We start from the raw sequence: 15688 nt of genomic DNA on the forward strand, positions 1-15688 counted from the left end.
TTTTTCGGGGAGAGATGCTCCTCAAAAATTTGTATCCCTTCATGGTCTCCTTTAGCTCCTTCAAGATCTTAAATTTGCAAAGCATTCTTTATTATTTTCCTAAAATTGGTTATGGTTAAAATGTTGCTTTATCATTGATAATCATATAATATTTGTCGAACTCCAATGCTGCTTCAAGTGATCACATCGTTCTTGTGCGAATCATATTTTCTAAATCCAAAGGTATCTAGCACCGAATATTTTTCATCACCGCCATCGATGATGTTGCGCATATATGTGGTCATTGTATTTGTTTTCTTCTGCCATCTTATTATTTATTTGATTTGTTTTTTTTAGGCCCCACCCATTATTCTCAAATTTATAAGGTTTTGTTTTCCTTAATAAAAATATTCCCAAAGTAAAAATTACTTTTCATTCCAATTTATTTTCTCCCTCAATATCCCACGTAACTCTCTTGGTGCCCTTGGGGATGATTTGCCTTCTACAACCTTATTTAACACCCATTTAGCCTAAAATGATCAATTTAAACCCTCCTATAATTTTGGCTTTCTCAAGATTTGATATAATACTTGCTCCTTCTACATTACATCCCCCTTCATATCCATGAGAGACTTTCAAACTTCATTTTATGGCAAAGGCACTATTCTAGTAGTGTTATTTTCTTATAATGATCTCCTTTAATCATTGCTTGGTTATGCCTTATGAGGATACGTTCCAACTATCAATATCCATTTGCAAATAAGGTGGGATTAGATCCTTCTTAATCAGATGTTATCTAACTTTGCTAATTATTGGGTCAGGTGTGCTTCTTATTCCCATTCGATGTGTTATCTTATCTCCTTGCTCTGGTTTCTCCTTATCCCTTTTCTACCACATACATCTGTTTTATATATAAATAGTTTCCGTCAAGTCTTAGTAATATACACATTTTGTTCCCCCTGAATTTGGGTAAACTCTACCATAAATTCGATATTGATTGAGTACCATCGTCTTTCCTAATATTTTCTATTAATCCATGTTGCTTTCATTGTAAGGATTGCCTCTTCTCTCTATCATATTTTTATTTATCATCCGCATAGGTTTATCAGCCATCTCCTTAATATTTAACTGCAGATGCTATTCCCGAGATTTATTAGTCAATACAAAAAATTTATGGTTTTGTTCGATGAGATGCCAAAGTAACGGTTTTTGCATCAAGATGATATAATAATGATTCACATTTAGCAATCTTACTACAAATTTCCATCAGTTATCTTCTCTTATCTTCAATACTTATCTTTGTCATGATTGTATGTTTTTAATCTCTGCGTACCTCTTGTATTTGCTAAGTTGCTATCTCTTATTAACACTACATTCCTCATACTGGCTCAGCAATCCTTATTATTATCTTATATTATTTCCCTCGAGCAGAATGTATATAGTGAATGAGTGTGTTTTGGATCCTGTGTCAGATTATAGTTTACCATAGATGTATATCTTTCCTTTGTTTTCCCCTTGTTATACAACACTTGTATGATGTCATTCTTTGAATTGTCACTGCCTTATTTGGGAGTTGACTGTGAAACAGTTGCTATTATTTGTTTCCATTTGCTATCTATGAAATACTATGTCTGGTGGCTGCTGATATCCTGTATTATTTTCAACCTTGTTGCTTAAATCACTTGACCATACAATTATTGTTGCCTTCATAGTTTATTTCTGGTCGCTACATTGGATTTATATTTTTATGTAGATGCCTCAAGTGTTCAGTGCAAAATATATATCTAACTCTATTGTGGCTTCTAGTTTCTGCTTTATAAATTGTTGTTGTAGCATATTGTTGGCTCCGCACACACAAAATGACATTGACATCCTCTATATATACTACTGAAGATTGATACCTGTATTTACTGTTTATATCTGTAGATGATATTTAGTTTTCAGATGACCTTGCATTTCAACTTTGTCAAAACACACCAGCAACATCTGCCTTTGTCGAAGAGCACATCTGAAGAGAGGAACGTGTATTGTTCTATTGTCAAATCAGGCTTCCCTTGATTCATATGTCCGTACCTTGGCTTTTGGGCTTATGTGCCGATCTCTTCAGTGGTGTGCAATCTTGGTGATGAGTTTCTGACTTTCATGTTCATTGTCTCTATCCATTATTTCCAGTTGATAGGTAAGAAACTCGTGTATATTAGGCACTTATTTCTTACATTTGCAGTTGGCTCCGATACCATATTATAGTAACATGGATCATTTTCTGCAAATGTACTAACATGACCATTGTAATTGATGTCTTCCAAATGCAGATTTGAAGACTCATAAATATGAGAGGAGACATGTCTCATGAAAATGAGATGTCTCTATAGTTAATATATTAATTATATAAATTACCATATGTATAATATATATATTATATATATAATATAATATACGTAATATATATATATATAAGAATATTTATCTAATGATTTACCATCAACAATCTATCTCATGATCGAATCAATCTGATTGCAACTACAAACTTAACATTTGGGTGCCTCGATTTTTGTGGCTCAAATTTTGAGCCAGCGACTCAGAATCTGACACATTCTTTCTGGTTTTTTCGAGCTCTCTTCTAGGTGCCTCTTCATTTTTTCAAGGTCTTTTGCTTTTTTGCCTCGAAGTACATGTCTTCATAGATTTTCATGTTTTTCCATTGAAAAACGTGCTATGGCATCTCTGTCTAATATTTTGCTCGAGGGAAATTAAAAGTTCAACGATCACAATTATGGCACATAGAAACAGCAGATGCTAACCATCTTCTAATATTTGTGGCTGCGATCAAGTGGTTTTGGGTACTACAACTCAACCTACTCAAGTTGGTTCTCATCCAATTGCATATGATCAACATAATCGAGAGGCGGTGATGCTTCTTAAATTATCCATAGCTGATGATCAACTCCCTCAGATTCCATTTGGCAAGACAATTGTCAAGATATGAGAGCATCTCAAGACTCTTCATGAGACTTCAGACCAAAGTAGAGCCTTCTTTCTCAAGAACACTCTATTTTCTATTGTCATGGATGAGTAGAATTTCTCTAGGAACGCCTGAATAGGATTTAGGAAATCTGCGATTAGTTGCTTGCCATTGGATGCAAGATGAAGGAAGAGGACATTGTGGTCATAACCCTCAAAAGTTTACCCAAGTCCTACAAGCATTTTATCAAGATTCTCAATATCACTTCTACTGGTGTTTATCTAAAGTTCACAGATCTCTACACACTTCTTCAGCAAGATCGATGGAAACAATATTTCGGTAGCAATTCCAGCTCCACCTCCATAGAGTAAGCCGTTGTTGCTAAATACCTTTAGAAGGATAAAGGCCAGTCTTATTCACAATAGTCTTCTCAGCAAAGTTCTCTGCTCCAGCTGAAAAGGCTCTAGGAAAAAGAACATTCAATGTAGCTATTGCTACAAGTATGGTCACATGAAGGTTGAATGTCAGAAATGCTTAGCTGCCCAATCTGATTATTTTGGTTCGCAACCCAAAGTGAACAATGTAGAGCGCCTTGAGCAGACATAATTTGCCTTTTACACCTTCATGGCTAAAAGACTTGTAGATCATGTGAAGTCGTCTGCCTAGTACATTGATTTAGGTGCCTCTGGTCATTTAACCCACTGCAGAGACTAGTTCACTGACTACTAGCCTTTTTCAGATTTTGTTATATTTAGTGGAGGGGAAGAGTACACCATTGTTGGAAAAGGCAACATTCAGATTCAGTTAGTTGGGAGAATCTCATTTTCCTCGATGTATACTATGTTCCAAGGATGGAACTAAATCTACTTTCAGTTAGTTAGTTGTTGCAACACTCTCTACAGTTGGATGTCACCTTCAGTTCACATCAGTGCATCATTACTAATAGGGCAACTCAGTCTATTGTTGTAGTGGGTCTTGAGGATCATGGTCTTTTTAGACTTACTGATTCTGGTGATTATCGAGGCTTAGCTATGGTTGCTCGGCGATCTTTTGTCAACACGCTTTGATATTAGCGGTATGGGCACTTAAATGTGCATTCTCTCAGCTTGCTCAAGAAGAGTTTGGAGTTTATGATGCATGTACGCCTTTCACCATTGGTGATTCATGGCAATCATCTCAGGTACTTCAGCTTGTTCATGCTGATATCTGCGGCTCTATGACCACTCCTTTTGTTCTTGGGTCCAGGTATTTTCTATTGTTTGTTGATGATTTCATTAGAAAAATGTGGTTATATTTCTTTAAAAAGAAATCAAAAGCATTTATTGTGTTTCAGAAGTTTAAACTTTTAGTTGAAAAAGAGTCTGGGAAATCTATTATTGCTCTTAGGTTAGACAATTGGGAGGAATTTTGTTCTAATGAATTCTCTAGCTTCTGTGATACTCATGGCATCAAGTGCCAGTTAACCACACCCCACACCCCACAATAGAATAATGTAGTTGAAAGTCGAAATAGAACAATCATTGAGATGGCTCGAGCCATGCTGGAACACAGACATGTTCCGAAGAAGTTTTGGGCAGATGCAGTTAACATTGCAGCTTATCTTTTGAACCAGTCACCCACAGTGGCGGTCAAAGGGAAGACTCTGAAAGAGGCTTGGTCAAGTCGCAAGCCCATAATCAGTCATCTGAAGGTTTTTGGCTCTCTTGCTTCTATTTGGATCCCTGATGGGTTACACACCAAGTTGGATGTCAAGAGTCAGAAACTCATGCTTGTTGGATGTAGTAGTCTTCACAGAGCCTATCACTTGATCGACACTAAGACATCTCATATCCTGTATAGTCGTGATGTAGTCTTTGATGAGCAACGAGGACCATTCATGCCTGTTTCTCCTGATCCTGACCCAACAGACCAGCCTATGAAGGCTCATGATTTGGGAATTATGATTCCATTAGGTCTACCTGATGGGAGGGCTCCATTAGCTCCTAAAGCTCCAGTTATACCAGTGATCCCTGTATAGACACCGCCAGCTTCTCTTGCAGGATCACCCAGATTTGTAGATGCTTCACCTAAATTTGATCCAGATTCTTCTGATGAGGAACTTGATCATAGAGCATCTCTTGATACTAATGTTGGTCATTCTCCTCTCCGGCCTAAATGGTGGGCTAAGACACTTGGTGATCTTCGTGATAATGAGCTCATTGATGGGAGAATTGTTTAGAAAAAGAGCAAACCTACAGATTCTGTTAACGGTGCTTTCCTAGTCTACATTCATAGTGTGTTTGAACCTCAAACATATTCCAAGGGAGAACAGGCCATGACATATGAACACCAGAGCCTGCTGAAGAATAACACCTGGGTCCTTTATGATCTTCCCCCAAGGAAGAAATCCATTGGCTGCAAATGAGTTTAAAAATCAAGTACAAATCTGATATACTTTGGATAAGTACAAAACTTGTTTAGTTGCAAATTGATTCTGAGTAAACCTTTTCTCTTACTGCAAAGATGAGCTCAATCAGGTTAGTCCTAGCCATGGCAATACAATTTAGCTAGAAGGTCCATCAAATGTACATCAAGAGTGCTTTCTTGAATGGTGATCTACAAGAAGAGGTCCACATGACGCAAAATCCTAGTTTCAAGGTTGCTAGTAAAGAACATTAGGTTCTCAGATTAGTGAAAGATCTCTATGGCTTGAAGCAGGCCCCTCGGGCATGGTATATGAAAATTGATAAGTACCTTAGTGATTAAGGCTTCAAGAGGAGTTCTTCAGACTCAAATTTGTACATCGAGACCACTAACAATGACATCATCCTTCTAGTTATTTATGTGGATGATTTGATCATCACTGGCAGTTTGACATCTTTGATTCAAGGAATCAAACGAAATTTATGCTAGTCTTTTGATATGACTGACCTTGGGCTCATGCATTATTGCCTAGGTGTTGAGGTTTGGCAACAATTTTTCGCTATATTCATCTCTCTGTCCAAATATGCTAGGGCTCTATTAGATAAATTTCGTATGCAGGATTGCGAGCCTGCATCTACACCCATGGAGAAAGTTCTCAAGTTATGAGCCAAGTCTGATTCTCCTCCCATTAATGATACTAGATATAGGCAACTAGTAGGCAGCCTCATCTACCTCTCTATTACTAGGCCTGATATCAGCTTCGTAGTTAGTCACATCTCATGCTTTATGACATTTTCTAAGGCTGATCATTGGATGGCAGTAAAGCATGTGCTCATTATGTGAAGGGTGCTATAGATTATGGACTTCTTTACTCTCTGAGTTCTAATCCTAAACTCAGTTTGTTTATAGATTCATACCGGGTAGGTTTTGTTGATGATAAAAGGTCAACTTCTGGATATGTGGTCAATTTGGGTACCAATGTCGTCGCATGGACTAGTAAGAAGCAGCAAGTAGTTTCTCTCTCCTCTATAGAGGCTGAATATAGAGGGACAGTCAAGGCAGGTTGTGAAGCTACGTTAGATGCTTGGGGATATGCAAATGTCACAAGTAGGCTTGAAAACTTTGTTTGTTGATAACCAAAGTGTATTACGATAGTAGATAGGTATCATTATTTAGTTTGTTGATAAGCACTTCAGATATTCGGTGAGTTTTAATTGGGATTTTCTTTTCTACCAGGTATTCTGGTATTCTCTTTTGGCATGTCTTTTTTATTTATTGTTATTTAGTTTTCAAAGCTTTTTTGTATACATACAGGACTACATTGATTATACTTTAATTTCATCTTAACAAGTCCTTATTTTCCAGCAACATTGTAGTTTTTGTACCAAAATGAACTTATCCATCTTACAATTAAAATAATCAATATGTTGTAGGTGTGACCAGAGGAAGGTGATTTTCTCATTGGAGTTGATTTTTTTGATATGTTTGGTAATAGTTTTGTAGGGCCCTCCAACAAAGATTAAAGTTCCTTTATAAATTGAAACACTTACCTAAGGGTCTAAATTTTTTAAAATCTGCACACAACCAACAATAGAAAACATATTGCTTATGAGATTACATCGAACAAAAATTGTCTACACCCCCCATTAAAACATAACACTATAGATAATGGACAATGACAAGAAACTATTGCTTATAAGACTATATCCAACAGAAAACATCCACACCACAGCCAAATCAACAGGGTGGGTTTAGAGTGTCCTCATTTTTTGAAGTCAAATAGTCAACTGACTCAAAAGATGCATTGTGGATAGCATTAGAGACACCAGTTTTCAAGATTGCAGGGAGATTGTAATTGCAACTAATCTCAATGGAGCCATTTCTCAAAACACACACCACACACAAATTCTCCAAGAAAAAGGGCCAGCTCTTGGAAATGAAGTACCAAGTCTACTTGTGTCCTCAGCAGAAACTGCATCACAAACTGGAAATGCTCAACCCCCTACTGTAGGTGTTCTAAACGAGTGATATCGCCACCAATAGCCTCCTCCACATTCTCACCTAAAAGAATAACGTCTTCCTCCCGTTTGGTTCTACTTCAAGTCCACTAATGAGTAGATTTCCTCACGACAAGGAATCTGAAATCTCAACCATATTGTGAATGAGCTCCTTTGTTTGAACAATACCTCAGTTCATTAGCCATTCCCCACTGAACACTTGTTCAACAAAATGCAGCAGGGAGATATTTGGATGCTGAAAATTCTATGAAGGTGCCTATCTAACAGACACCCCCATATGGTAGTTTCATTGAGAAATATGCTATGCTTCATGATGCCTTTCAACTGCCGAAAGTCTAATATATAAACCATTGATGAAACCCAGAGAGTAAAATCTTTGCTTAAAACCTGAATGGAACAAAACAGAGTAGAAGACAATTCCAAATGAAATAGCAGAATGATGCATAGTAGAGCACATAGAGTTTTCAATATTATCAAAGTGTCACACAAACAAGGAATCTGAAATCTCAACCAGATTGTTAATGAGCTCCTTTCTTTGAACAAGACCTTAGTTCATTAGCCATTCCCCACTGAACACTTGTTTGACAAAAACACAGCAGGGAGATATTTTGGATGCTGAAAATTCTATGAAGGCGCCTATCCAACAGACACCCCCATATGGAAGTTTCATTGAGAAATATGCTATGCATCATGATGCCTTTTCAACTGCCGAAAGTCTAATATTTAAACCATTGATGAAACCCAGAGAGCAAAATCTTTGCGTAAAACCTGGATGGAACAAAACCAAATAGAAAACAGTTCCAAATGAAATAGCAGAAAGATGCATGGTAGAGCACATTGAATTTTCAATATTATCAAAGTGTCACACAAACAAGGACTATACCACTAATCAAACCCAAAAATCATCATAATATAGTAATTGAAAATCCTTTGAGAGAATGCTTCTTAGCTGTAACTATGCAGTAGTTTTATTTTTGCATCAACATTTTATATTACACTCTGCTTTCCATCATTATGAGAGAAATGAAAATGAAAAAATCCTATCAAAATCATGTAGGGGATCAAAAGTTTGTTGAAAATAATATCCTTCCCATGCTTAGCCACTTGTACTAAGTCATACTCAAAAAATCCACTTCTTTGGATCTGATCTGATCTTAGACAAGAAAGGAATTGATTGATCCCTCTATTGGCTTGCTTATCTTCTATTGAGTTGCTTTCTTTATAATAGCGATGGTACACAATTTAGTCAGAAAGCTTACTGAAACCCAACACTTCATCAATAATGCTAATCAAACATCTATCTTGTAATTGATTTTCTACCAGACCGTTACAAGGAATGGATCACCTTCAACCTGCAACTCTTCCACCCTGAAGCAATCATCACTTCAATGCCTTAGACAGCAGCAACAACCTGAGCTTTTTTATTAGTTGTGGAACCTAAAAAGAAAGATGCACTTTCACAAAGGCCCCAGAAGATATCTGAAACACAACCCTACTAAGAGAATAATCTATATTGTTTCTGACCACCCCAATAAAGTTCATTTTTAAAATAATTTTACTTCAGCAATATCCAAGAGGATTATGCCCTATTTGAGTGGGGATGTGCTCATTGGAGTTGTGATATTTATGAATTTTCTTGCTTTGGCACTATGAGTTAGTCATTTATTATATTTGTTAACTGTTCTGTGATATTTTCAGGTGTGGGGAAATCATCGATTGTTCAGTTCATAGTCAATGGTGTACCTGTTTCCAACATTCAGCAGACAGTAGGATGTAAAGTTGGTATTAAGGTGATAATTGCTGTTTCCAAGTCTGTTACAGAGATGGATTTGAGTATCAATGATCTGAGGCATTGACGTTCTTTTATTTTCTTTTATTCAGCTCATGACTTATAGAGGTTCTGGCAGTTCTTCATCTACAAGCAGCAGTGATGAAAAAGATAGAGAATTTTTTGTAGAGCTTTGGGATGTGTGTGGACATGAACGCTATAAAGATTGCAGATCACTCTTTTACTCGCAAATCAATGGTGAGGAAGCCTCTATTCATTATCAGTGGTGATAATGGTACAACTACTGTTATGGAACAATCATTTTAACCTCATCTGTTTTTCTTTTGCTTAAAACCAAGGCTACTAGAAAATATTTTGAATTCTCAACATAAGAGGTCAAAAGGATACGACTAGCATGGAGCCTATGATTTTGACGCCATTTTCTGCACGACTCTTAGTAGGGATGCATGTGCTATGCTGCATTTATACATTTCTGACTGATGCTGGCGATCACTTCGTGTTTGAATGGATTCTCTTATTTGCAGCAAAGGAAGTCAATCATCTAGTGATTTTTTACAAGGCTTCTAAGAGGAGCTGATTTAAGGATTGCAAATAGTGAAAAAGTAAAGTAAGACTTTATCTGCATCAGTCTTGAACATGAATCCAAGTAGTCCCCTCTGAATCCAAATTGTCTACCTCTGAATATCATTTCGTGTATATGATCTTTCTCTTTTAATGAATGGATGCATCAGCAATTCAGTCCAAGATTGCAAGCAGCGTCCCCATTCAGTCTGCATCACTTTGTATATAATCTCTCATCATCCCATTGCTTCCTGATCTGTCCTGCAACCAAGAGAGATTAATAATAACTCATAAGGTCAACCTATCATAGAGATAAATGCAAAAAACATACATTATTTTCAGTTATATAACAAAAATTCAGTCATAGAATACTTATCTTTTTGTAGTGAGATCTACGAAAGGAAACTGTTGCCTTATATTTGAAACACATAGACTTCCATATAGGCCCATGAGAGATGACACCAAATCATCATTGACATAAATTCCAGGAAGGCAGAAATATGTTGTATCAGAGATACTGAAATCTCTGCAAAAAGACTATAGAAGATCACTAAGAACAAACAAAAAACACGAGTACCCACACACACACTTGATACCAAATCTGCACTATACAGTAGACTGATTGTTCTTACTAGCAACAGCAAAACACTGAAAATAAAGACAACTCCTGTAACCTCAGCGAATCATAAAAAGACAAAAAAAATACATAAGACAGATTCCAAAGAAGCAGAGTCTCTTTGAATACCATTCAAGAGATGTAATACAGAATCACCAGTCTTTCTTCACCATGATACACCAAGAAATGAACAGTGCAAGGTCACACATGATAATAAACTGCCAATCAAATATCACACAAGATAATAGCTGAAACAATATGGAGACAATGAAAGAATGATGGTTACAGATCTAAATGACACTAATAATAAATGAACTGGTGCACACAAGGAGAAGCGGACGACTCCAAAAAACATACGCATGATGCCAAGAAATAATATGGTGAAAAACTAATGCAAGACTGCCAGCAAAGACAAAGAATGGAGCCTGGGTCCATGTTGGCAAAGATGACATGAATGCAAGAGTGAAGAGGCACAAATGGAGACGACATAGAGAGATTTCATACACGATAACATAACAAAAATGTGAAGAAAATAAACTGCTGCTATGAGGACTAGAAAAAACTGGAAACTGACAAACTAGAAGGGAAAGAGCCTCTAATTGAAGAGGATAACACCACAGACTAAAGGACAACCCCCCACCAAAGTTTTGAACACAATAATAAAGGGAATCGTTGCCTCCAAAACAGAAGTTGCTCATCAAATACGAAGCATCAACAAATACTAACCACACATGGCAACTGTAATATAAGAACTGACGGCTCCATAAGGTTAATGGTTGAGCTCCATAATTGAAACAACCACCTTCAAAACTGTCGGTATAAACACTTACCCACTTACAGTTCCATCTCAACATACACATCGTGCCAGGTATGAGTCGCACATGATAGGAGTAGAATAAAAATCGTGCAATACCAAAATAATAAACATGGACATAATAGAACTGCTACAACTTGGGTCCAGAAGAGATGTAGAGGGAAACATAAATAAGTGAAAAAAAATTGTTGAAGGACACTTCATTGCTGAACAGAAATAAGCATCATTATCATAATGAAATTCTGAAAATGAAGCATCTTTATTGCAGCTATCAACTTCAACATTCCTATATTGCTGTTATCTAACTTGGCTCTGATACCATGTTAATGTTTTACCCAGGAATAGAGATAAATAATAATAAACAAAATAAAAACAAAATAGGTACAAAGGACACAAGAATTTATTCTTGGAAACCCCTTCAACTTAAGATAAAAACCCAGCCACACCAGAAAAATATCTCTTTTATTGATATAATAAATGTTTAACTACAATGCTTTCCACTTGATAGTGATACACCGTACTTTGCACACAAAAAAATCACACACACTTGTAGAATTGAGAAAATCTTCATATCACAACCGAAGGTCTCTTCAATTTCCAAAAAACAATTCTCTTCATATAGTATTATTTCAAATTTTATCATAAATATCTTCTCCATTTGTTGACACTTTATAATCTCTATTTCAAAAGATCTCTATTGCAGCTACAATCTTCAATATCTACTTATTATTATTATATGTTTTGAGGTTTTGAACAAATGATGAATGGACGTTAAACATTTTACTCTATGATGTTAATATAAATTTATAATTATATATAATACACACACACACATCCGCCGGACTAGAACCCACCAAATTTTTTTTGGCTGAACCCGCAAACATCAACCCGTATCAGAGCCAGGATCAGTAACTAAGTTCTCTTTCTCTTTCTCATGAAACCAGTTTCTCATTTATACAGCTCTTGTGCATTCTAGATCTATGTCAAATGTGTTTCTTTGCAATTTCATGCTAAATAACCTCTATTTGTGATTTCTATCCATGATAGTTATATGGAGTACGAATACAACATTTGGTAAATCCATGATAAAACCTAAAAGTACTATAGAACAACAAGAAGTCACCCCTCACAACACAAGCTATTAGCTTCATTGCTGTAGAGAAAATTTTACTTATTTTTTCACATTTTCAGTAAGATATGCTAAAACACCAAATCTAACTTCAAACTAAAATTCTGAATCTTCTGGGATGCTAAGTTTTCTGGCTTCTTTTCCTCTTTGAAATTGACAATATCCCTGCCTTACCACATTAAACTATCTATTTACCTACCTTCTAATTTTCAAGCATAGAATGGTTATGTTGGTGAATTTGTAGTCGAACATTGTGTGCACAGATATGCCGTTTTATTCAATTACTGCTTTTTGGTCTAGCCCTACAATGCGAGCGAGATCATGCTAATTTGTGGGACTTAAGCAAAAATAAAAAAAATTATTTTAGTGGCCTGGACTAAGTACTGCTTTCTTTCTAGACCTTCAACTTTCTCCAGTTTGGTGTCTGTAATCTCTAGGGAAACTTACTCTATGGTTGTTTGAAACTGTTCACTATTAGGGTTAGCATTATGGGATGCTGTCATTATGAGGTACTTCATATTACAGTCTTGGCTATGAATTTAAGGCTTTCTGCCTGCTAAATGGAGTCTGTTTTTCCGGTATTTTGGTGAGCTACAATCCTTTAATGCTATTTGTTTACGTACTAGCCTCTGCTCCCTGTTTGCCTCAAAAGTTTCATTCCAAGGTTGGAGTTTCTTGTCCACTGTATCCTTAAGTTGTGACGAGTGACGAGTTTTTGTTAACTTCTGATTAAATTTTCATACTTTGGAAGCAAAACTGATCAATATTAAGAGTTTTGTCAAAATCAGATGATTGAAATTAATATTCTTCTGATGTGACTCTGTTAGAATTTTTTCAATCAAATGCCCATAGCTTCAGTGCTGAAGTAAGAACATAAACTAGGGCAGTTCTCCTTCATAGACGTACCTGACTCCTTGTGGGGGGATGGAGCAAATTATTGTTCTGCTCAAGCAATGGACCTGCAAAATTAAAAGTAAATATCTTGATCTTAAGCACTAGCCGTTTGATCAGATAATCAAAACCCAAAATGGAGTTGAGTGAAGACATGTAACATTAGTATTTTAATACTTACTCACATCTCATGTCGTAGAAGTGCTTTAGATGAAAGTCAAAAGAATTTGTTCATTTTCCAGACTTTCGGAGATTGTTTATCGTGTTTTGTTGTTAAGAATTAGGAAGTGTCTCATAAGTTTTCAACAAAATAAATAAATGGACTGAGGTCTTTCTGAAATGATAGACTGTTTTTTTATGTCTACACTCTGTATACTGTTTTTGCTTTTATTATAGTCTCCAATTTGGAGTTTAATTTCTTGATATTTTATTTTGACTGGGTCCAAGTAAAGTTGTACAATCTCTGCAATATTCTAGACTCAAGTGAAGAGTTCATATATTTGTGCTTATTTTTGTCGCCCAGACTGACTCAGTGAAGATCAGCTGTTGTATATATGTGAACAGGTATCATATTTGTTCACGACCTATCTCAACGGAAGACTAGATCAAACCTGCAAAAGTGGGCTGCAGAGGTTGCAAACCTGGGAACATTCTCAGCCCCTCTGGGTACCAGCAATATAGCTGGTATTCCAGTTCCATTCCTCGTTATTGGGAATAAAGCTGACATTGCACCAAAGGATTGTGGAAAAGGTAGCAGTAGCAATCTTGTTGATGCTGCTCGCCAATGGGTTGAGAAGCAGGGTTTACTTTCTCCAAGTGACGAGCTCCCTTTAACTGAAACCTTCCCAGGGAGTGGGGGTCTAGTAACAGTTAGGACTATTTCCTTGTTCTACGTCATGCGGGTGTAAACTAGTTCTTCCATTTTTGGTACCATTAAATTCTACTTTTATTATTTATCTGTTTATGTAGTACAATTTTTTTAAGAGATATGATGCATGTATCAGGTAGCTAAAGAAGGTCGTCTGGACAAGGAAGCAGTGAACAAATTCTTTATTACTGTATGTGTTCTCTAGGCAATAATCATTTGAATTCTTTTTTCCAGTAGCCTACAATTGAGTAGATGTCATTTTATCGCATGTAATATATATTTGCATATTGTACTGATTTTACTTCTATTCAAAATTTCATCTAGTTGATCAAGAGAAGATACTACCCAGAGGATCTTCCAGTTGCAGTGCAACAATCATGGGTTAGCCCCACTGCCAGTAATGATATATATCATGCAAGGCGGAGATCAAATGATGATAATTCAATACGGAACATTATAGGGTTGGTAGCACTCTATAATTGTAAACAATTTTGTGTAGTTTGTACTTTGTATCGTAAAAGTTCAATACGTCATCTATACCTGTTTTATGTGCAGTTTGAATGGCGATGATTACAGATACAATTCACTTCCTCCACTTCCAGCACAACGCACTCTCACCCCACCTCCAACTTCATATCCTCAGCAACCTATGTTGTTCTCAGATGATTATCCTGTTCCAAGGTTTAAAGCTTCAGCTTCTTCAGAAACAACAAATGTAAAATCTAAGCGTGCAGATATATTGGTATAAGTCAATGTTTGCTGTCTTTGAAATCATATTTTTTTGTCTGTCCTATTTGTAAGTAGGATCACCCAGCTGATTGGAGTATAACATTGAATATGGTGTGCATCTTGGTTGTTGATGGTGATTATTACTGCCTCATTTAATTTTAATTTTTTACTGAAATATTGCAAGGCCAATTTATTGATCATACGAAGACCTTTGTTTTGAAGCCTTTGCCTCTATATTCAGGAGTGTCCATCTATGTAACTCACCATCCAGTAAGCTCACAGTTTTTTCCCTGTGCTATTTGGAGGAGATTCTTGTTTCAAATCATAAGAGCACACATGCTTTTTTATCCAATATAATCAGGCACAAATGATGATAAGGCCTGTGAGTGTGCTCAAGTTCCATAGAAAACTTAAGAAGTGAATTCAAATTAGATTTAATAAACATTTTTTTTAATATTATTTTTTAAGCATTTGAATATACCAGGCCCTTGTGCTCGTGTAATATTATATCTTTATCAAAGGAAGTGGGCCTATAATGTTAGCCTTGGCTGAATTCTTCCACAGCTGGTAAGTTTGTACCTCTTGTTTTGGCTAAAGGGAAATATTACAATATCAATTAATAACCAAAAATGCTCTAAATATTTCACATCTTGTCATTTTGTTAAATTATCTTTCCAATTTTTGAAAATTTGGTTTTATGGATATTCTAATTTTATAGGACTTTGAAATGATAAATGCAGCACTCTTTCATAGCATTTTTTTGATAAAAAATCAAAATGATTATGCAATAGACATTCTGTTGATGATAATTTTTATATTTCGGCTGATGTTTTTATAGTTATCAATTAATATGATGTGCAAAATCATAAGCCTGTCAAGTCATCATTGTTTGTGGGTGTTGCTTATTGAGTTATGGTAGAGTTGAACTT

At 36.0% G+C, this 15688-nt stretch overlaps 1 protein-coding gene across 4 annotated transcripts in view; it reads left to right on the forward strand.

Moving 5' to 3' along the window:
- The window catches only part of LOC149569572 (small GTPase LIP1-like), a 39102-nt gene extending 23692 nt beyond the window's left edge, over window positions 1–15410 (forward strand). Inside the window, exons 2-9 of one of the 4 annotated variants that reach the window (XM_089822257.1) lie at window positions 1906–2158; window positions 9061–9152; window positions 9244–9388; window positions 13727–14064; window positions 14167–14220; window positions 14355–14491; window positions 14586–14772; window positions 14944–15410. In XM_089822257.1, the coding sequence (XP_089678383.1) occupies window positions 2122–2158; window positions 9061–9152; window positions 9244–9388; window positions 13727–14064; window positions 14167–14220; window positions 14355–14491; window positions 14586–14772; window positions 14944–14979 (1026 nt within the window). In that variant the 5' untranslated portion in view covers window positions 1906–2121 and the 3' untranslated portion in view covers window positions 14980–15410. Of the gene's footprint in view, window positions 1–1905; window positions 2159–9060; window positions 9153–9243; window positions 9389–13726; window positions 14065–14166; window positions 14221–14354; window positions 14492–14585 lie in introns of all 4 variants that reach the window. The other 3 variants (XM_089822255.1, XM_089822254.1, XM_089822256.1) reach the window with 3 other exon arrangements.
- Window positions 15411–15688: the final 278 nt, after the last annotated feature.

Source organism: Cupressus sempervirens, chromosome 3, assembly GCF_028749045.1.
Source record: "Cupressus sempervirens isolate cs-2001-9-10 chromosome 3, ASM2874904v1, whole genome shotgun sequence".
Taxonomy (NCBI): Eukaryota; Viridiplantae; Streptophyta; class Pinopsida; order Cupressales; family Cupressaceae; genus Cupressus; species Cupressus sempervirens.